The sequence below is a fragment of the Dipodomys merriami genome, unplaced genomic scaffold, assembly GCF_024711535.1.
Source record: "Dipodomys merriami isolate MVZ:Mamm:240054 unplaced genomic scaffold, mDipMer1.0.p SCAF_242, whole genome shotgun sequence".
In the NCBI taxonomy this organism is placed as follows: Eukaryota; Metazoa; Chordata; class Mammalia; order Rodentia; family Heteromyidae; genus Dipodomys; species Dipodomys merriami.
Window position 1 is genome coordinate 769,922 of NW_027203849.1, and position 23,444 is coordinate 793,365.

The 23,444-nt window shown below is 42.0% G+C and overlaps 1 protein-coding gene across 2 annotated transcripts in view; it reads right to left on the minus strand.

Annotated features, from left to right (window-relative positions):
- Positions 1-23,444, minus strand: part of LOC138835926 (COMM domain-containing protein 1) — a 114,145-nt gene that overhangs the window by 88,569 nt on the left and 2,132 nt on the right. Inside the window, exon 2 of one of the 2 annotated variants that reach the window (XM_070034495.1) lies at positions 19,369-19,422. The exons of the other annotated variant lie outside the window; for it this stretch is intronic. Within the exon in view, the coding sequence (XP_069890596.1) occupies positions 19,369-19,422 (54 nt within the window). The remainder of the gene's footprint in view (positions 1-19,368; positions 19,423-23,444) is intronic. 2 annotated transcript variants of the gene reach the window in all.

A 23,444-nucleotide genomic window follows, 5' to 3' on the forward strand; every position in this document is an offset into this window, starting at 1 on the left:
ACACACACACACACACACACACACACACACACACACACACACACACACACACACACACACACACACACACACACACACACACACACACACACACACACACACACCTCTCAAATCTATTTTGTATTCACACAGATAATGTGCTGATGCTTAAAATACACTTAGGTGTTTTGGATTACACACATACTTCAAGATAACAACACAATCAAATATGATTGTACACACTTAGCTTTGAAGCTTTATTCCAGGAAAATGGAGAGGTTATTTTGGGGAACCAGAAATATGTAGTCTCCCTCCAGAACTATACCAGTGAAAACGGCTATGATCTGAACACCGAAGATAAATTCCTGTATTCCAGGAAAAGGCTCTGGGTCTGGAACTAGTTTTTCATCATCTGGCCAAATTCACCTAAAATATAACTCTCTCCCAAAAGAAGCATACATCCCTCTTGTTATCCAACCAATAAAGCATCTTTCCCTATTTTATAAACTATCCTATAAACTCCTCTACTACCAACATGGTCGGCCATGCAATGAAGCTTCTTTTTGTAAAATCCTGGTGCCACAGTATTGTCACAGTATTGACTTCTATGTATATTGGGAAGCTTTGGTAACAGTGTTGAGATTGTTCAAGGCAATGTCAACTGTTGACTTTCTATATGCTTCTTTGGCTAGGTTTTCATACCCACCAAAGCTGTTTTCTAGTCTTTTAAAGTTCCAAAACCCCCAACCAACCCCTCAATCTCTGAAGGAAATTTCTGTCCTACTTCATCACTACAATCCCAAGACAGCACCCTCAACCCTCATCTCTGCGTCTAAATTTCTTTCTAGATATAGCAACCAAATGCAACGTGTAGTCTTTAAATAGATCCGGATTTGAATAAACCAGCAATAAAAGACACTTCTGGGGACCATTAAGAAAACTCTGACTGAAGAATTATTGTCAAGTTTAATAGTTATATCATCATATTGCGGGGCTGGGAAGGTGGCTCAGTGGTAGAGCGCTTGCCTGGCATGCATGAGGCCCTGGGCTCAATTCCTCAGCACCACATAAGCAAAAAGAAAAAAGCCGGAAGTGGCGCTGTGGCTCTAGTGGTAGAGTGCTAGCCTTGAGCTGAAATGCTGAGGGACAGCACCCAGGCCCAGAGTTCAGGCCCCACGACTGGACCCAAAAAAAAAAATCATATTGCTTATGTGGCTTAAAATGCCTATTAAAAATAAGGTGAAGCTGGGTGCCAGTGGCTCATGCCTGTAATCCTAGCTACTCAGGAGGCTCAGATCTGAGGATCACGGTTCAAAGCCAGCCTGGGTAGTCTGAGAGACTCTAACCACTAGGAAACCAGAAGTGGTGCTGTGGCTCAAGCGGTAGAGCACTTGCCTTAAGCTGAAGAGCACAGGGACAGCGCCCAGGCCCAGAGTTCAACCCCAACAACCAACCAAAAAATAAATAAATAAAAAATAAAGTGAAATATCATGAGCTGTAAACGTTCCAGCAAAAAAGAAAAAAAGAGAAAAGAAAGCAAATATTGCAAAGTATTAACTTTATTAAGGATATAATATATTCTTTTTGTTCTTGTTTAAATATTGTAATAATCTCCCTCCGCCCACTCCAAAATATTTCTATCTATAGAAAACTGAGGCATCAAGAAGATTCAGTAACCTGCTTCACAAAATTCAAAGTAACAAATGGGATAGCTAGGATTCTAATTCACTCAGCCTAGCTTAATATCAGGGCTCTCAGCTTCTGTACTAGACTGCCTCTCAGTCTATGGATCACAATTTGTTAAGAAACAGTGGGGAAAAAAAGATGACTGGAGGGCTAGCAAAAATGGACAACAAATTAATATATATAAAGCATTTAAAACAATGCCTGATTTATAGGACAAAGCATTACAGACCTTTTGTTCTAAAAAAAAAAAACTATTATAGCTGGGCATTTGCAACTCAAGCCTATAATTCCTGCTACTCAGAAAGCTGAGATCTGAGGATCACAGTTTAAAGCCAGCCAGGCAGAAATGTCTGTGAGATTCTAATCTCCAATAACCCACAAAAAGAAACTGGATATACAGGTGTAGCTCAAGTGGTAGAGCACCAGCCCTCAGTAAAAAAGCCAAGCAAGAGCGTGAGTAGCCTTCAAGCATAGTACTAGCATTAAAAACAAAACAAAAAACCAGCGCCGGTGGCTCAGGCCTGTTAATTCCTGCTACTCAGGAGGCTGAGATCTGAAGACCGAGTTCAAAGCCAGTCCAGGCAGGAAAGTCCGTGAGACTCTTATTTCCAATAAACCACTCAGAAAACTAGAAGTGTTGAAGTGGCTCAAGTGGTAGAATATTCACCTTGAGCTGAAGAGCTGAGGGACAGCGCCCAGGCCCAGAGTTCAAGCCCCACAACCAACCAAAAAACCAAAAGAAAAAACAAAAAACCCTATTATGAGTGCTATGAGGTTGAGGTTCATTAACAGTATAAATTTGGGAAACCTGGCTAGGAATGTGGCTTAGTGCTTGCCTGGCATGCATGAGGCCGTGGGTTCAACTTCTTGATACAACATAAAAAAAAAATTTTTTTTTTTTTTTTTTTTGGTCAATTATGAGGCCTGAACTCTGGGCCTGGGTGCTGTCCCTCAGCTCTTCGGCTCAAGGATAGCACTGTATCACTTGAACCACAGCACCCCTTCTGGCTTTTTCTGCTGATGCGGTGCTGAGGAATGGAACCCAGGGCCTCATGCATGCAAGGCAAAGCACTCTACCACTGAGCCATCTTCCCAGCCCTCAAATCAATTTTTTAAAATGGGAAACCACAAGTCATTGACAGTTATTTTGTTATCTAGGTTTGTTTATGATGGTACTAGGGCTTGAACTCATAACTCTGTACTTGCTAGGTAAATATGCCACCACTTCAGCCACTTCTCTAGCCCTGAATCATATTACTAGTTCTTAGTAATAAAACAAAATTTTACTTCAGTGGTTAAAGATAATTAATAAATCTGTAATATTTCACTGGGACATATACAATGGTCCATTTTAAATATTTGCTATCAATATGCCTTTGTTTTTTGCTTGCTTTTTTTGTCAGTTGTGGGGGCCTGAATTCTGGGCCTAGGCACTGTCCCTCAGCTCTTCAGCTCAAGGTGAGAGGGGCTGGGAAGATGATTCAGTGGTAGAGTGCCTGCCTTGCATGCATGGGGCCCTGGGTTCAATTCCTCAGCACCACATAAGCAGAAAAAAAGCCAGAAGTGGCGCTGTGGCTCAAGTAGTAGAGTGCTAGCCTTGAGCTGAAGAGCTAAGGGACAGCACCCAGGCCCAGAGTTCAGCCTCATGACCCGCAAAAAACAAAACAAAACAAAAAAATAGCTCAAGGTGAGAGCTCTAGCCACAGTGCCACTTCTGGTTTTCTGATGGTTAATTGGGGATGAGAGTCTCATTCTTTCCTGCCCTAGCTGGCTTTGAACTGTGATCGTCAGATCTCAGCCTCCTGAGTAGCAAGGATTACAGGCGTGAGACACCGGCACCTGCCTATAAATAGCCTTTTTGATATTCTTCTCCAGAGTATCGGGAGACTCTCAGGTTCTCTATCTCTAGCAGATTCAAGAAGTTTGCTCTTTCCTGTTCCAGTGTCATGAAAAACTTCCTCCCTGCTGAAAAAGAGACCATCCACCCCCTCTTCCACTCACACAAGATATCCTGTAGAAGATGAACAAAGAAGAATATGGTCAAAGTAATTTATCTGCATGTATGAAAACAGAATAATGAAACCTGTTGAAGTTTTTGGGGTTTTTTGTGGGGGGGTGGTTTGTAGGTTGTGGGGCTTGAACTCTGGGCTTGGGCGATATCCCTCAGCTCTTCAGCTCAAAGCAAGCGCTCTACCACTTGAGCCACAATACCATTTCCAGTTTTCTAATGGTTTATTGGAGATAAGAGTCTCACAGACTTTCCTGCCCGGGCTGGCTTTGAACCGTGATCCTCAGATTTCAGCCTCCTGAGTAGCTAGAATTTCAGGTATGAGCCACTGGCTGAAGTTATTTTTTAAAGGGATATAAAGAAGAGTGATTGGGGGGGGGGTAAGTCCAATTGGGATATATTATATATATATATATATATATGGGATATGTATTTATATATTATATATATGGAATATATATTTATATATATATGGAAAGGTCACAATGAAACTCCCCCTATACAACTAATGTATGTTAATAAAACAGCCAGGCACTGATGCTCATACCTATAATCCTAGGTATACCCAGGTGGCTGAGATCTGACCATGGATTTTAAGCCAGACAGGGCAGACAAATATAAGACTCTTATCTTCAATTAACCAGCTGATAGCCAGAGTGGAGATATGACTTAAGTGGTAGAGTGCTACTTTTAAGTGAAAAAGCCAAGTAAGAGTTGAAGGCCATGAGTTCAAGCCCTACTACTGGCACTAAAAAAGAATTAACACAAAAAAAAGTTAAAAAAAAAAAAAAGAAGTTTCCCATAGAGGAAAGGAGACATAACCAACCCCTGCCTTTTAAATGAGTACCCCCCTCCTTCCTTCCTGTAATGTAGTTCTTCAAATACTCTTACCTTTGTTTTTTGTTGTTGTTTTCTGTGCCAGTCCTGGAGCAGGAACTTAGGGCCTTGGTATTGTCCCTGAGATGTTTTGCTCAAGGCTAGTACTCTACCACTTGACGCACAGCTCCACTTCTGGCTCTCTAATGTTTAGCTGGCTTACAAAACAATCTACTATACTACTGACACGGTATATGAAAGATTTGTTTTCAAGTCTTATTCTTGCTTTGTTTGGAAAAAAATAATCCAGAAGAACTTCTGACAAATTTCAAGGGTATCTAGAAGAATACATCTAAGAATGGAAATGATAATGTTTAGAATGAAGGATTGGGAGTAGAGCACTTGCCCTGCATGTACAAGGCCCTGGTTTTAATCTTGAGAACTGAAAAATAAAAATTTGATGAGATGTTACTTTAACAGCACAATTTATAGACACACTAGTATGGTATGGTACTTTAGGTATTTGTTACTGTTTTAAATATTCAAGTTACTACAGTTCATATTCCACTGCAGTGCATATTCCACTGCTTCTCAAATTGCCATGTTTTTGGAATATAATCAAACACACAGTAAAAAAATGACCAACTATAAGAAAAGATTTTTAAGTATATCTAAGAAAAATAAAATGCCACAAAGACTTCATCATAAACAGTGTAGATTGTAATGAAAATCAACTTGAATTCTAAATATTTTAAACTGGTTCTAGGGCTGGGAAGGTGGCTCAGTGGTAGAGTACTTGCCTTTCATACATGAGGACCTGGGTTAGATTCCTCTGCACCACATAAGCAGAAAAATCTGGAAGTGGCGCTATGGCTCAAGTGGTAGAGCACTAGCCTTGAGCTGAAAAGCTGAGGGACAGTGCCTAGGCCCAGAGTGCAGGCTCCATGATCAGTAAACAACAACAACAACAAAAACTGGTTCTAAAAGTAAACTATGGGGGCTGGGAAGGTGGCTCAGTGGTAGAGAGCTTGCCTTGCACACATGAGGCCCTGGGTTTGATTCCTCAGCACCACATAAGCAAAAAGAAAAAAGCCGGAAGTAGCGCTGTGGCTCAAGTGGTAGAGCACTAGCCTTGAGCTGAAGAGCTGAAGGACAGTGCCCAGGCCCAGAGTTCAGGCCCCATGACCGGACCCAAAACAAAAACAAAAACAAAAAGTAAACTATGTAAGCTTTCTTTTACCACAAATATTATGACTAATGAAAATAGAAAGTGTACTCACAGACCCCTTTAGGTCCCTCTAAAGTGCATGTACAATCATAGTTGTAATCACTCGTGATCATAGTTGTAACCATAGTGAAGTTGTACTTTAAAGCTACATGCATTTAAATACATAATAACTCAACACTATCTGGCACTTGGGCTGGGAAGGTGGCTCAGTGGTAGAGTGCTTGCCTTGCATGCCTGAGGCCCTGGGTTCAATTCCTTAGCACCACATAAGCAAAAAGAAAAAAGCCGGAAGTGGCGCTGTGGCTCAAGTGGTAGAGCACTAGCCTTGAGCTGAAGAGCTGAGGGACAGCACCCAGGCCCAGAGTTCAGGCCCCATGACCAGACCCCCCCCCCAAAAAAAAAAAGACTATCTGGCACTTGTAATAAGTTTTCTTTTAGGCAAAGTTTTCTTTTAGTCTATGTCAGAAAAGAACAAATAACAATTAGACCCAATCAAGGAATCTCTAGGACTTTAAGAAAGAAATCACCAAATCAGATATCTGAATGATTAAATGTCAGAACAATAATTTACTAAGTACTGAGAGGATGCAGAGCTACAGTAACTCCCATTCATTTCTGGAAGGATAAAAAAAAATGTCACTGCTACTTTAGACGACAGTTTGACAGTTTAAACACTCTTACCATACGTTCTAGCCAGTGCTTTTCTTGGCATTCATCCAAATGAGTTGAAAACATGTCTACACATAAACCTGCACATGAATATTTACAAAAGCTTTATTCATAATTGCCAAAATTTGGAAGGAACCAAGATGTCCTTCAGTAAGTGAATGGATAAACTGTGGTACATCTCAACAGTGGAGTCTTTATCAGTGCTGAAAGGAAATGAGCTCTTTGGACATAAAAAGCCAGAGAGATACCTTAAGTGACTATTACTAAGCAAAAGGAGCCAATCTAAAATGCCACTTACTGTTTGAGTCCAACCACATTACGTTCTAGAAAACTGGGGAAACAACAGAGATCAATGGTCACCAGGAGAACAAAGAAGGAAAGGATGAACAGGAAGGAGCACAGTCCATGTTGAGGACAATGAAATCATTCTCTATGACACTATAATGGTGGATACGTTACTATATGCCCATCAAAACCCACAGAATTTACAACACAAACTATGTAAACTATGGATCCTGTATGACAATGATGTATCACCATAGGTTCACCTACAGTGCTAAACATATGACTCTGGTGTAGTTTGAAAATTGGAGTGATCTTGTCTATATGAGACACTCTTTGTACCTTCTGTTCAATTGTGATAGGAATCTAATAATGCTCTTAAAAAGTAAAATCTAACAAACGAGGAGGCAACAATGCTTGATAAGAAATGTAATCATTACCTTGCCCATGTAAATGTAACCCCTCTGTACGGTATTTTTACAATTAAAAAAAAAAAAGTAAAGTCTAAGCCGGGCATTGTTGGCTCATACCTGTAATCATAGCTACTTAAGAGTGTGAGATCTGAGGATTGCAGTTCAAAGCCAGCCAGGGCAGGAAAGTCTAAGACACTCTTAGCTCCAATTAATCACTAGAAAACCAGAAATGGCACTGCAGCTTAAAGTGATAAAGTGCTAGCCTTGAGCAAAGAGCTCAAAGACAGTGTCTAGGCCCTAAGTTCAAGCCCCAAGACCAACAACAACAAAAATCTATTTACATTTTTAAAAATGTAACAACAGCCAGGTACCAGTGGCTCATGCTTATAATCCTAGCTATTCAGAAGTCTGAGATCTGAGGATCGTAGTTCAAAGTCAGCCTGGGCAGGAAAGCCCCTGAGACTCTTATCTCCAATAAACTACAGAAAAAGCCAGAAGTAGTGCTATGGCTCAAATGGAAGAGCGCTAGTCTTGAGCACAAAGAGGCTCAGGGACAGCGTACAGACTCTGACTTCAAGCCCCAGGACCAGAAAAAAAAACAAACCAACAAAAAAGTGGGCTGGGAATGTGGCTTAGTAGAATGCTTGCCTAGCACGCATGAAGCCTCAGTTCTATTTCTCAGTACCACATAAGCAGAAAAAGCCAGAAGTGGTACTGTGGTTCAAGTGGTAGAGTGCTAGTCTTGACCAAAAGAAGTTCAGGGTCAGTGCCCAGGCCCTGAGTTCAAGCCCCAGGACTGGCCAAAAAAATTTTTTTTTAAAGTAACAGTGATGTGGTTTTAGTAATTATGGGAAATTTTTAATTAAACAATTTTCATACCAAATAATGTACATGAGAGCTGGGTGCTAGTGATTCACATTTGTAATCCTAGCTACTCAGAAGGTTGAGATCTGAGGACTGCAGTTCAAAGCCAGTCCAAGTAGGAATTTTTTTTTTTTTTTTTTTGGGTCCGGTCGTGGGGCCTGAACTCTGGGCCTGGGCGCTGTCCCTCAGCTCTTCAGCTCAAGGCTAGCGCTCTACCACTTGAGCCACAGTGCCACTTCCGGCTTTTTTCTTTTTGCTTATGTGGTGCTGAGGAATCGAACCCAGGGCCTCGAGCATGCAAGGCAAGCGCTCTACCACTGAGCCACCTTCCCAGCCCCCCAAGTAGGAATTTTATCTCTAATTAACAACTAAAAAGCCAGACCTGGGCTTGTAGGCTGTGGCTCAAATGGTAGAACGCCACCCTTGAACACAAAAGCTCAGGGACAGCCCAGACCCTAAGTTCAAGCCCAAGGACCAGCATGAAAGAAAGAGAGGAAGGGGGGGGAAGGACAGAAAGAGGAAGGGAAGGAGGGAGGGAAGGAAGGAAGGAAAAAAGGAAGGAAGGAAGGAAGGAAGGAAGTTGGTCACATGAAAAAAATCTAAAGTTTTGTTTTCATTTTATTTTGGGGGAAATTGTTTGCTTTTTCATTTTATTTTATTTTGAATAGGGAAGGGGATACTAGGGCTTGAACTCAACCTCAAGCTCATTTTTGCTCATGGCTAGCACTCTACAATATGAGCCACCTTTTCAGTACAGCTTTTTTTTTTCCTGCTTATTGAGATATAAAGAGTCTCAAGACTTTTCTGCCAGGGCTGGCTTTGAACTCGGATCCTTTAAGTCTCAGTCTTCTGAGTAGCTAGGAATACAGGTGTGAGCCGCAGGCATCCAGCTACCTATGTTTGTTTGTTTGTTTTTACATTCACCTAATCTTTATTGAGCACCTATTCTGTATTTGGTATTTTTTAATTGTTAATAAGGTGTTGTACAGAGGAGTTACCATTTCACAAGTCAGGTATTAAGTATAGTTCTGTTTTTGGACAATGTCACCCTTTTCTTCACTTTTCCCCAGTTTCCCTCTCCCATCCCTGCCCCTGTGACATGGGTCATTTTCCACATTGTGTACTGAATAGCATAATTCCGTTGGTACACCCTTCCTTTGTCTCTTTCTATAGTTCCCTCTGTCCCCCAAAAGAAAAAAAAACATCAAAAATAAATAAACATCACTACCACTAGCAACAACCATAACAACAAAAATCTGTGTTTCCATTTCCTAGAGTTCATGTCAATAAATAGTATTTTAAATGTCCAGAGAAGTTATATCTTTGTTTTTTTTCCCCTAAGAGTATCCTCCTTTAGCTGTTTGTGCCTAGAAGCCTGATAGGTTATCATATTCAGTTATATTTTACATCTAGCTTCCACAAATGAGAGAAAACATGTGCTGTTTGTCTCTCTGAGCTTCTTCATTTAGCATCATTTGTTCTAGGTTCATCCATTTCCCTGCAAATTACTCAATCTTATTCTTTCTAATGGATGAGTAAAATTACACGGGATATATATACCACATTCTTGATCCACTCATCTGCTGCAAGGCATCTGAGCTGGTTCCATAATTTGGCTATTGTGAATAGTGCAGCAATGAACATGGATGTGCAAGTGTCTTTACCATATTCTGACTTGTAATGATCTGGGCAGATGCTCAAGAGTGGTATGACTGGGTCATAGGCAAGTTCTCTGTTTAGTTTTTTGAAGAATCTCCAAATTGCCTTCCAGAGTGGACTGTGGCTCAAATGGTAGAAGACACTAGTTTACATTCCCACCAACAGTCCAATAGGCTTCCTATTTCCTCACTTCCTAGCCAAGTATTTGTAGTTCAAATTCACTGGAATGAGGTAGAAATCCCAATGTTGTTTTGATTTGCATTTCCTTTATGGCCAAGGATATTGAGCATTCCTTCCTACATCTATTTGCTTTTTTTTTAATGGGGGGGGGGGGCATTGTTGGTCGTGGGGCCTGAACTCTAAGCCTGGGCACTGTCCCTCAGCTCTTCAGGTCAAGGCTAGCACTCTACCATTTGAGCCACAGTGCCACTTCTAGCTTTTTCAGCTTATGTGGTACTGAGGAATCAAACCCAGGTCCTCCTGCATGCAAGGCAAGCATTCTACCGCTGAGCCACCTTCCCAACCCCTATTTGCCATTTTTAAAGAAGTCTCTCTTAAGCTTCTTTGTCCATTTCTTGATTGGTTTATTAGTGTTGTTCTGACTTTGAGGTCCTTGATCCACTTTGAATTGAAAATGGTGCATGGTATGGTATAGTATGGTATTTTAGGTGTTGTTACTGTGGAGTCCAAAGACAGGAACAAGCCAGCACATCCAGTGTCTGTTCTGTTTACTCCTTGTTCTATTGTTTTTGGCTTTTTAAATCAAGGTCCCATTGTACAGCACAGGATAGCCTCAAACTCACTCTGTAGGCCAGAGCTGGTTTTAAGCTCATGACTTCCCACCTCCTATCAGTTTTCCAAGTGCTAAGATTATAGATGTGAAACACCACACACCTTCTGCCAGTTTTCTAGACAAAAAAAAAAAAAAAAACTATTAGGATGAAGCATCCAATAGATTTAACTATTGGAATCTGAAAAATGACAAACCCATTGATTAAAAGATTCTGACAACAGCCAGGAATGGTGACACATACCTAAGAAGTGGCAGAAGGATCATGAGTTAAGAGGCCAACCTGGGCTACACAGTCAATTTAAGACCAATCTGAGCTACACATTAAACCTTTTACTCAAAAAAAAAAAAAAAAAAAAAAAAAAAGGACTGGCCCAGCACTGGTGGCTCATGCCTATAATTCTAGCTACTCAGGAAGGCTGAGATCTGAAGATCGAGGTTCAAAGACAACCCGGGCAGGAAAGTCTGTGAGACGCGTATCTAAATTAACCACCAGAAAACCAGAAGTGGTACTGTGGCTCAAGTAGTAGAGTGCTAACCTTGAGCTGAAGAGCTGAGGGACAGTACCCAGGCCCAGAGTTCAAGCCCCATAACCAACAACTAAAAAAAAGGGGACTAGGGATGTAACTCAGTGGTAGAATACCTATAAATAAGGGTCTAAGTTCACAGCATTGAAAAAAAAAATTAGACAGGAGCAGTGGCTCACCCCCTATAATCCTGGCTACTAAGGAAGCTGAGATCTGAGGATCCCCACTGGAAGCCAGCCCAAGCAGCGAAGTCCATGAGAGTCTTAGTTCCAATTAAGCACCAAAAAGCCAGAAGTGGCGCTGTAGCTCAAGTAGTGGAGAGCTAAGCTCAAGGACAGTGTCTAAGCCCTGACTTCAAACCCCATGACTGACAAAAAATATATACTGTACTCACAAACTAACATGTTCAACTGAAACCTCTTTGTACAACTATTTGAAAATAATAAAAGCCTGGCACTGGTGGCTCACGCCTGTAATCCTAGCTACTCAGGAGGCTGAGATCTGAGGATCGCAGTTCAAAGCCAGCCCGGGCAGGAAAGCTAGTGAGACTCTTATCTCCAATAAACTGCTAGAAAACTGGAAGTGGTGCTGTGGCTCAAGCAGTAGAGCACTCGCTTGAGCTGAAGAGCACAAGGACAGCGCCCAAGCCCAGAGTTCAAGCCCCATGGCCGACAAAAACAAAACAAAACAAACAAAAAAGAGAAAATAATAAAAATAAATTTAGGGGCTGGGAATGTGGCTTAGTGGTAAAGTACTTGCCTAGCATGCCTGAAGCCCTGGGTTTGATTCCTTAGTACCTACCACATAAACAGAAAAAAAAAAAAAAAAAAAGCAAGTGGCACTGTGGCTCAAGTGGTGGAGTGCTAGCCTTGAGCAAAAGAAGCTCAGGGACAGGGCTCAGGGCCTGAGTTTAAGCCCCAGGACTGGCAATAAATAAATTAATTAATTTAACTTTTAAAAATAAACACTAGAGTTTGTATTCTCCACTAGCATGCCCAAACAGAGGTCATAAGATTACCCAGCAAGAAGTTGGCTCAGTGGTAGAGCGCTTGCCTTGCATGCCTGAGGCCCTGGGTTCGATTCCTCAGCACCACATAAGCAAAAAGAAAAAAAACCGGAAGTGGCGCTGTGGTTCAAGTGGTAGGGCACTAGCCTTGAGCTGAAGAGCTGAGGGACAGCGCCCAGGCCCAGAGTTCAGGCCCCACAACCGGACCAAAAAAAAAAAAAAAAAAAAAAAGATTACCCAACAAATAGAGGCCACTTACAAACCAGAAGAAGCTTCATAATGTAACCAATTCTACCTTGATATTTTGTTTCCCAGCCTCTAAAAATATGAGAAAAAAAAAGGCACAGTCTATGGTGTTTTGTAACAAAGTCTATACAAACAAAATAATTATAATGGCTAAACCCAATTAGAAACTGACCCAAAGCACAGATTCATTAGGCCTATGTTTTTGTTTTTGTTTTTGTTTTTTTTTGGGGGGGTCCAGTCGTGGGGCCTGAACTCTGGGCCTGGGCACTGTCCCTCAGCTCTTCAGCTCAAGGCTAGCGCTCTACCACTTGAGTCACAGCGCCACTTCCGGCTTTTTTCTTTTTGCTTATGCAGTGCTGAGGAATCAAAGCCAGGGCCTCAGGCATGCAAGGCAAGCGCTTTACCACTGAGCCACCTTCCCAGCCCCTCATTAGGCCTATGTACTTCAGATTCAAACCATTAATTCTGAAGTAAATTTATTACCAAAAGATATAAATTCACAATAGAACAGAAAATAAATGTGAAAAATAGTACATGGTGCCTCATGTCTATAGGCTTAGCTACTCAGGAGGCTTAGACCTGAGTTAACAGTTTGAAGCCAGCAAGACAGACAAACTGGATAGTCCTGTCTCTATTTAACTAGCAAAAAGACAGAACTTGAGGCATGGCTCAAGTAGGAATGCACCAGCGGTGAGCAAAAAAAAAGGTGAGCAAGAGCACAATGAGGCTATGAGTTCAAGCCTGAGTACTGATAATAGGCAAATTTCAGGAGAGCCTGTGGAAAAATTCAGGATCAGCTTCTCATCTTGTGGATCTCATCATGATATAATTCATCAGGATCAACTTCTCATCTTGTGGATCTCATCATGATATAATTCATACTCAACTATTTTGTTATTTACTGAAAACTTGAGCTAAGTATAAGTAGCAAAAGGAAGTAGTAAAATTCAAGCTGATTAGTTTTGATTCCTTTAAACAACTTCAATCATTTTCAAAATTATCTCTGACTTTAAAAACCCACAAAAATAGGGCTGGGAATGTGGCATAGTGGTAGATTGGTTGCCTAGCATGCATGAAGCCCTGGGTTTGCTTCCAGAAAAAGCCAGAAGTGGCGCTGTGGTTCAAGTGGCAGAGTACTAACCTTGAGCAAAAGAACCTAAGGGACTGTGCCCAGGCCCTGAGTTCAAGCCCCAGGACTGACCAAAACACACACACACACACACACACACACAAACAAAAAAACAAAAAGCGCACAAAAATAGTGCAGCCAGCTAGTGCAGCAAGTCCAAGAACCTTTGAATCCAGCACTCTTTCAGCAGAAGAAGATCATGAAAAGACTGAAGACTCAAGTCTAACACCGACACAGTTTCAAAACACTATGTTGGGAGCTTGGAGCGTGGCCCATATCACCTCTAGAATGGATAAGTAACCGTAAGTATCTGACCCTTACAGCTCACTCATCCTCTGTCTATACTGTGTGGACCACAGTATAGAACTTTTAGACATGGCACTTATTGACTGTGACTACAGCATTCAGACTGCTAGCTATGAAGTGTCTCCACAAAAGACTTAAAAGGTTAAAGGATTAGTCTCAGTTTATGACACTACTAAAAAAGGACAGAACTTAAAGGTGTCAATTTCATCAATGGATTTTAATATCCATTCTTAGCTGAACTGGTGGTTAGGAGGAGGTAAGGCCCAGATGGAGGAAGGTCACAGAGGACGTGCCTTTAAAGGGGATATTTGTTCCCTGAATCTTTCTTGTCTTTCTCTGTCTTGTCCATCATGAGATGAGCTACTTTGCTCCACCACATGCTCCTACCTCCACGATGTTCTTTCTTGCCTAAAGCCTGAAAGCAATGAAGCCAGGCAACTATGAACTGAAGCCATGAGTCAAAATGTCACTTTTTTCCCTAAAGTTCTTTATCTCAGGTACTGTGTCACAACAACAGAGCTCTAACAAAAAATACAGTAGCGTATATACATTTTAATGTATATAGGAATGAATGAAAGCTTCCATATTATTTTTAACATCTGATTAAAGAGAATATTACAATTCTGCACCATCCATCATTCAGTTTACTAACCTAAGATGGAAGAAAGAACATTATGCCTAAACTAGTAGGAATATTAAAAGGGGCTTGCTTTTCAATAATGAAAAATCTTGACAAGTATTTATAAAAATGATTACTTGTTTTCAAGTCTATTAATTAAGCCAGTTCTTTAATCTTAATATTCTGAATATCTAAAAGAACAGCTTCTGTAAAATCTCGTGAGGCTAGATATCATGAAAGCAATTCACTGCTTTTCACATTACCCAAGTCTAATTACAGAACCTTACATTAGGATTATATTAAATTACACTATTAGTCAACAAAATAGCATTTATCACTTTAACTACTTAATTTTTTAAATCTTTATCACTTATTTTTGAGTAAAGGATACTCAAACTGCATTTTTTAAAAACACACACACAAAAGAGAAACTATATCAAAATTTCTCACTAAAACTAGCAAGCTTTAGTTATACAAAAGCTAGAACATAGCAAATCTCTGTTTACAAAGATTTAATTCCAGAAAATTGTGGGGGGCGGGGGGGAGAGTTAGGGAGATAGAGAGTAACAATGCTAGATAGGAAATGTACTCATTGCCTTACTCATGTAACTATAACCCCGCTGTACAGTATCTTTACAATAAAAAATATATATTCAATTAAAAATTCCAAAAAATAGTATTTCTAAGTTCAAAATATAAAGCCGAGTATTTTTACTGCTTTTTTTTAAATAAGAAATTTTTATTGTTGAGTAGCCAACCTTAGGCATTTTCTGAATTAGAACATTTCAGAGAAATGTTCAAACATGTTGTTTCTGGCATTTTATAGTATATTAGTAAGCCAAGATTCTATTGCCACCTACAGTAAGAAAACAGAATTACTGCCTATAGCTAAAACACTAAAGTCCTAAGACATAAAATGTACTCACAAACAAGTTATATTTAAAAAAAAGATTGGGTCAGATTCCAGTAGCTCACATCTACAGTAGTAGCTAATGAGAAGACTAAGACTTAAAAAGATCACAGTTTGAGGGGCTGGGAAGGTGGCTCAGTGGTAGAGCGCTTATATGCCTGAGGCCCTGAGTTCGATTCCTCAGCACCACATAAGCAAAAAGAAAAAAGCCGGAAGTGGCGCTGTGGCTCAAGTGGTAGAGCGCTAGCCTTGAGCTGAAGAGCTGAGGGACAGCGCCCAGGCCCAGAGTTCAGGCCCCACGACCGGACCCAAAAAAAAAAAAAAAAAAAAAAAAAAAGATCACAGTTTGAAGCCAACTACACCATATTTGCAAGACTCTTGATTCCACTTAAATGCTAGACTGAAAACTTGACTCAAATAGTAGAACACCAGCTAAGAGCCAAAAAGGAAAGCTAAGGGAGAGAATAAGGCCCTGAGTTCAAGTACCAGTACTAGAACAAAAAGGTATGATTTAATAATAAATATTAAAAAGGCTCTTCTAGTTATGCTCCTTGATCCAAAGGTTTTAAGGCCAACATTTTAGCACTGAAAATGTGGCTTAGTGGTAGAGTGCTTGCCCAGCATGCATGAAGCCCTGGGTTTGACTTCTCAGTACCACATAAACAAAAAAAGCCTGAAGTGACATTGTGGCTCAAATGGTAGAGTGCTAGCCTTGAGCAAAAGAAGCTCAGGGATAGTGCCCTGGCCCTGGGTTCAAGCAAGATTGCCCACCCCCAAAAAAAGTCTCAAAAGGCCAACATTTTATGCCCATTTTATATTGATTAATATCGTGTTGTTCTTTTTTTTTTTTTTTTTTTTTTTTTGGGTCCCGGTGTGGTGCCTGAACTCTGGGCCTGGGCGCTGTCCCTCAGCTCTTCAGCTCAAAGCTAGCGCTCTACCACTTGAGCCACAGCACCACTTCCGGCTTTTTTCTTTTTGCTTATGTGGTGCTGAGGAATCGAACCCAGGGTCTCAGGCATGCAAGGCAAGCGCTCTACCACTGAGCCACCTTCCCAGCCCTACCATCTTGTATTTTTGAGTGTCAGCTACGTCTTTGGGATAAGTAGTTTCGAGGATGAGCTGAGCAGGAAAGTAATGAATTTGTCCAGCAGCTAAAAGTTAGTGAACCAGACTTTGTGGCAAAGTTTTACCATGCAGTGGTTGCTACAGCTGGAAAGGACTGATAGATACTCAGATGAAAGAAGATACCATAGCTAATGGAGCCAAGGCCATCACTCTACAGTGAGAACTCCATTCAGATATGTCACTTGAAGATTTTGGGGTGGTATCCAGTGAAGTGGCTGAACTTGATGATAAGCACAGACATGCTTATTTCTTTTTTTTTTTTTGGGGGGGGGTCCAGTCGTGGGGCCTGAACTCTGGGTTTGGGCGCTGTCCCTCAGCTCTTCAGCTCAAGCCTAGCACTCTACCACTTGAGCCACAGCACCACTTCCGGCTTTTTTCTTTTTGCTGATGTGGTGCTGAGGAATTGAGCCCAGGGCCTCATGCATGCAAGGCAAGCGCTCTACCACTGAGCCACCTTCCCAGCCCCAAGACATGCTTATTTCAATATTACCAGCTTATCAACTGGACTTTTAATGGAAATGTTATTTGTCTAAGCAAATCCAGATCATATCAGTCTTCTAGTTTGCTTTCCAAGAGATGCTAAACCTCAAGAATTCAATGACTTTTGCAGCTATAACCAAAAAGTACCTACTTGTTAATAACTAGTCTATGGTCCATAATGGGTATAAAGTAAAAATCCTTCAGAAACAGGAAAGATGAAAAAGAAAAGGTATTTTTCTAGTTTATCTGCATTCAGATGGCTAGTTTTATACTCTCTTTATCAGACACTAGCATAATTATGTGACTTGCCAACCAATGGATTTCTTAATGATGATTTGAAAAATCATAAAATAGGGCTGGGAAGTTGGCTCAGTGGTAAAGCGCTTGCCTTGCATGCCTGAGACCCTGGGTTCGATACCTCAGCACCACATAATCAAAAAGAAAAAAGCCGGAAGTGGCGCTGTGGCTCAAGCGGTAGAGCACTAGCCTTGAGCTGAAGAGCTGAGGGACAGCGCCCAGGCCCAGAGTTCAGGCCCCACAACCGGACCCAAAAAAAAAAAAAAAAAGAAAGAAAAATCATAAAATATCAGTGGGGATAGGAGGGAAAAAAACTATGAGAGAGCCAGGGGAAAAGGCAACGTTGTCCAAAAAGAAATGCATACTCTACCCAACTTATCTAATTGTAACTCCTCTGAATATAACCTATATAACAATAAAACAATTTATGGGGCTGAGAAGGTGGCTCAGTGGTTAAAGTGCTTGCCTTGCATGCCTGAGGCCCTGGGTTCGATTCCTCAGCACCACATAAGCAAAAAGAAAAAAGCCGGAAGTGGCGCTGTGGCTTAAGTGGTAGAGCACTAGCTTTGAGCTGAAGAGCTGAGGGACAGTGCCCAGGCCCAGAGTTCAGGCCCCATGACCGGACCCAAAAAAAAAAAAAAAACCAATTTATTTTTGTTTTGTTTTGTTGCGGGTCATGAGGCCTGAACTCTGGGTCTGGGCACTGTCCCTCAGCTCTTCAGCTCAAGGCTAGCGCTCTACCACTGGAGCCACAGCGCCACTTCCGGCTTTTTCTGTTTATGTGGTGCTGAGGAATCGAACCCAGGGCCTCATGCTTGCAAGGTATGCACTCTACCGCTGAGCTACCTTCCCAGCCCCTACAATAAAACAATTTAAAAAGAAAAATAAATCAAGTGGAGCTGTGGCTCAAAGTAACAGCACCCAGATCCTGAGTTCAACCTCCATATCCATTAAAAAAAAAAAAAAAGATTGAGTAGTCACTAGCATTTAATGTCTTCTCATGTCTGTGTCCCAAAATATCTTAGCAATATAAACTTTATCAAAAGCTGCTAACACCAGGCATCCGTGGCTCACATCTAAAGTCCTAGCTACTCAGGAGATTAAGATCTAAGGATCCTGGTTCAAAGCCAGTCCAGTTTGATGCCAGCCTGGCAAACAAATCCAAGATACTCTTATTTCCAATTAACCAACAAAAAGCTGGAAGTGGAAGTGTCTCAATTGGTAGAGCGCCAGCTTTGAGCCACAAAGCTAAGAGAGAGCATGAGGCCCTGAATTCAAGCCCCCCCCACACACACAATGTCTCTATAAGAGCTTTTACCAGGCTGGGAAGGTGGCTCAGTGGTAGAGTGCTTGCCTTGCATGCCTAAAGCCCTGGGTTCGATTCCTCAGCACCACATAAGCAAAAAGAAAAAAGCCGGAAGTGGCGCTGTGGCTCAAGTGGTAGAGCACTAGCCTTGAGCTGAAGAGCTGAGGGACAGCGCCCAGGCCCAGAGTACAGGCCCCACGACTGGACCCAAAAAAAAAAAAAGAGCTTTCACCAATGCTGTATACAGCTAGATTTTATTTTTAACACTGAAAAACAGTACTAGGAAAAGAAAAACAAAAGTCAGATAATGGTAATCTGAGCAACTTGGGAGGCTAAGAATCTTGAGTTTGAGATCAGCCTAAGCTACAAAGCCAGAGCCTCTGTCTCAAAAAATTATTTACTAGAGTGAGGAGGTGACTCAGTGGGAGAGTGCTTGCCTTGCATGCATGAAGCCCTGGGTTCAATTCCTCAATACCACATAAGCAGAAAAACTCAGAAGTGGTGCTGTGGCTCAAGTGGTAGAGCACTAGCCTTGAGCTGAAGAGCTGAGGGCCCAGACTTCAGGCCCAATGACTACCAGAAAAAAAGAAAGGAAGAAAGGAAGGAAGGAAAGGAAGAAAGGAAGGAAGGAAAGGAAGGAAGGAAGGAAAGAAGGAAGGAAGGAAGGAAGGAAAGAGAAGGAGGGGAGGAAGGAAAGAGAAGGAGGGGAGAGGAGAGGGGAGGGGAGGGGAGAGGAGAGGAGAGGAGAGGAGAGAGGAAAGGAGAGGAAAGGAAAGGGGATGCAGTAAACATCTTGGTCTGTTCAAGTGATGTTTTAACACTGAATGTGGCCCCAAGAAACTTAAAAATAAGATTCCAGGACAAGCTAGACGGTAGTGGCTCACACCTGTAATCCTCACTACTCAGAAGGCTGCAATCTGAGGGTCGCAGTTCAAAGCCTGCCTGGGCAGAAAAGTAGGTGAGATTCTTATCTCCAACTAACTACCAGAAAACTGGATGTGGTGCTGTGTGTCAAGCACTTACCTTAAGCTGAAGAGCTGAGGGACAGTGCCCAGTCCCAGAGTTCAAGCCCCAAGACTAACAAAAAAAAATAAATAAATAAATGTTAGCTAAGTGCAGTGGCATATGCCTGTAGACCAAGAAGGGAAGTAGAAGAAAGAGGATTATTTCAGTCTAGAAGTTCAAGACAAATCTTGGCAAGGTAACAAGATCCAGTAACATTAAAAATAAATAAATAAATACAGGTTGGGCATGATGGCACACACCAGTAATCCCAGCTACTTGAGAGGTAGAGACTGGTGGATGTCAAATTCAAGGCCAATTCAGGAAAAAGAAAAAGGAGTCTGAGCCGGGCACCGGGGCTCACGCCTATAATCCTAGCTAGTGAGGAGGCTGAGATCTGAGGATCGCAATTCAAAGCCAGCAGGGGCAGGAAAGTCCCTGAGACTCTTATCTCCCATAAACCACTAGAAAACCAGAAGTGGTGCTGTGGCTTAAGCAGTAAAGCACTCACCTTGAGCTGAAGAGCACAAGGACAGCGTCCAAACCCAGAGTTCAAGCCCCACAACCAAAAAAAAAAAAAAAGAGTCTGAAACCCTGTCTTATAAAATAAAATAAAGGCCATGCATAGTGCTTCATGACTGTTCCAACGTTCTCAGGACACAGAGACAGGAAGGACTGAAGATAGCTCAGGCAAAGAGTTTTCAAGACCCCCTCCCCCATCTCAATCAATGAAACGCTGAGAGTGGTAGTACAAGCCTTGTCATCCCCACTGCATGGGGAAACAAACAGAGGGATCATGGTCCAGGCCAGCCTAGACCTGAACCTTTTTTTCCAAAAAGGTCCAAAAGCACCTTATTTAAAAAAAGCAAAAAGGGCTCAGGGTGTGACTTAGTTGTGGAGCAACTGTGTGGCATGCACAAAGCCCTGAGTTCAAACCCTAGTATTGTCTTAAAAAATGATTGGGGGTATGGCTCAAGTGGTATAACAATTGCCTAACATGTGCAAGGCCTTCAGTTCTATCACTAACACCACAAAAAATAAAACAATTTGTCTAGCATCCTTCAGATGTCATTGTATGTACATGTAACTCAACCTAGTTCTCAAGCAAATTACAAATTTTCATGTCTTTAACAGGACAGACAGCAGGTATCCAAATACTTATTAGTCTTTTACTAGAATTTTTTTTTTTTTGGGGTCCGGTCGTGGGGCCTGAACTCTGGGCCTGGGCACTGGGCCTCAGCTCTTCAGCTCAAGACTAGTGCTCTTCTACTTGAGCCACAGCGCCCACTTCTGGCTTTTTTCTTTTTGCTTATGTGGTACTGAGGAATCGAACCCAGGGCCTCATGCATGCAAGGCAAGCGCTCTACCACTGAGCCACCTTCACAGCCCACTAGAATTTTTTTTTATACTGAGGCCCTCAAGCTCTCTATGATATTCCATACTTGAGCAACACCTCCACTTCAGCATCAGCCTTGACAGAAAATGCTAAACAAGAGCACAAGACTGATAAGGTTCTGAGTTCAAGCCCTAGTTTGAGGACACACAAAAAGAGATGTGAGATTTCTAGGATACTGAATACCAGGGGGATAGGGGAGATGGAGAGAGAGCAACAGATGATATTAATCTACCTAAATTACATTATATGCATGTATAAATTACCACGGTGAAACCCCCTTGTACAAGTAATGTATGTTAGACAGAGAGAGAGAGAGAGAGAGAGAGAGAGAGAGAGAGAGAGAGAGAAGAAAGAAAGAAAGAAGAAATCACATTAAAGGAAAGCAAGCTATGTTGGGGTATAGATACCAGGAGGAGGGAGAGAGCCGATGGAGAGGATAATACATGTGTGAAAATAGAAAATGAGACCTTTTTTAAATTGTGTTTAAAAAAAAAACTTTGACATTCTATCTCACCCCAGTTAGATTAGCCAACACCGGGAATTCAAACAACAAATGTTGGGGGGGGGTGTCGAAAAAGTAACCCTATCTCACTCTTGGTGGGAATGTAAATTAGTACAACTACTCTGGAAAGCAGTCTGGATGTCTTCAAAAAACTAAACATAGGTCTTCCCTACAACCCAGCCATACCACTCCGGGGCAGCTACACAGAACATCACAAGCCAGGACACCATAAAGACACTTGCACATTCATTTTCACTGCTGCACTATTCACAATAGTCAAGTTATGGAAACAGACCCACAATACATGAATGGATTTTTTTTAAATGTGTTACCTAATATGTGGAGGGGAAGGGAAAAAACAAATTGTTAATACAGGGATACAGGAGGACCCATTGCAACAATGAGATGTACAAGTGGTTATGGTGAAAAACGAATTTTACAACTTTGGTGGGGGGAGAGGGGGAAGGATACAAAGGGAGGGAAGGGGAAACAAAGCAGGAGGCTACAATGCTTGATAAGAAATGTGCTCATTAGCCGGGCGCTGGTGGCTCACGCCTGTAATCCTACTCAGGAGGCTGAGATCTGAGGATCGCGGTTCAAAGCCAGCCCGGGCAGGAAAGACTGAGACTCCTATCTCCGATAAACCACCAGAAAACCGGAAGTGGCGCTGTAGCTCAAGTGGTAGAGCGCTCGCCTTGAGCTGAAGAGCTGAGGGACAGCGCCCAGGCCCAGAGTTCAAGCCCCATGACCGACAAAAAAAAAAAAAAAAAAAGAAATGTGCTCATTATCTTACCCATGTAATTGTAACCCCTCTGTACAGTATTTTCACAATAAAAATATATTTTTAAAAATGTGTTACCTAGCGCTTGCCTTGCATGCATGAGGCCCTGGGTTCGATTCCTCAGCACCACATATGCAGAAAAAAGCCAGAAGTGGCACTGTGGCTCAAGTGGTAGGGCACTGGCCATGAGCTGAAGAGCTGAGGGACAGCGCCCGGGCCCAGAGTTCAGCCCCCACAAGCGACAGAAAAAAAAAAAAAAAAAAAGACTGTATTCCTCTAGGGGCTGGGAAGATGGCTCAGTGGTAGAGCGTTTGCCTTGCATGCATGAGGCCCTGGGTTCGATTCCTCAGCACCACATAAGCAAAAAGAAAAAAGCCGGAAGTGACACTGTGGCTCAAGAGGTAGAGCGCTAGCTTTGAGCTGAAGAGCTGAGGGACAGTGCCCAGGCCCAGAGTTCAGGCCTCACGACCAGACCCAAAAAAAAAAAAAAAAAAAAAAATGTGTTACCTATTCACAATGGAATTTCACACAGCAATTAGAAAAAATATTATGTCAAATATCTGCAGGAAAATACATGGAACTAGAACAAACCATGTTAAATGAGGTAAGCCAAGGTCAGAGAAGCTAAGGGCACATGTTTTCTCTCAGATGAAGAAGCTAGATCTAAAATATTCTGGGAGGGCTGGGAAGTTGGCTCAGTGGTAAAGCGCTTGCCTTGCGTGCTTGAGGCCCTGGGTTCGATTCCTCAGCACCCATAAGCAAAAAAACAATCCCGAAGTGGTGCTGTGGCTCAAGTGGTAGAGCGCTAGCCTTGAGCTGAAGAGCTGAGGGGCAGCGCCCCGACTCAGAGTTCAGGCCCACGACGGGACCCAAAATAAAATATTCTGGGACATGATAAATTATACAAGACTCTAGGTATTCACACACAGTGAGATCAAAGGAGAATGATACTCTTAGGAGAGAAACATAAAGGTGCAGCAGAGCAAAGAAAGATACTTTTAGGAGCGGAACACAAAGGTGCAATACCTATGTGCATCTGACGATATAAAATAATATTTTATTGAAATGAATTCCAGAAAATGGAAATAAGAGGTTGTTTTCTTTGTTGCTGTTTTTGCTTTTATTTCTTTTTGTTTCATTTACCTGTCTTTGGGAGTGTAATGGGGGGGGGACGACAAAGGAAATGGAGGGACAAATGCAGCAGGGGTACTCACTAGGCACTATTTTGAAAATGAACAATACAACTTGGGATGTGCAGAGCACATGGGCAGCAAAGATGGCACTGAAAGGGAGTTGAGTGGGCAGAGCCCAATTTACTGTAGAGTACATGGGCAGCAAAGATGGCGCTGGGAGAGAGTAGAGTGGGCAGAGCCCAATTCACCTTACGTTCAGTGCATAACCAGCCCGTGAAAGCTTAG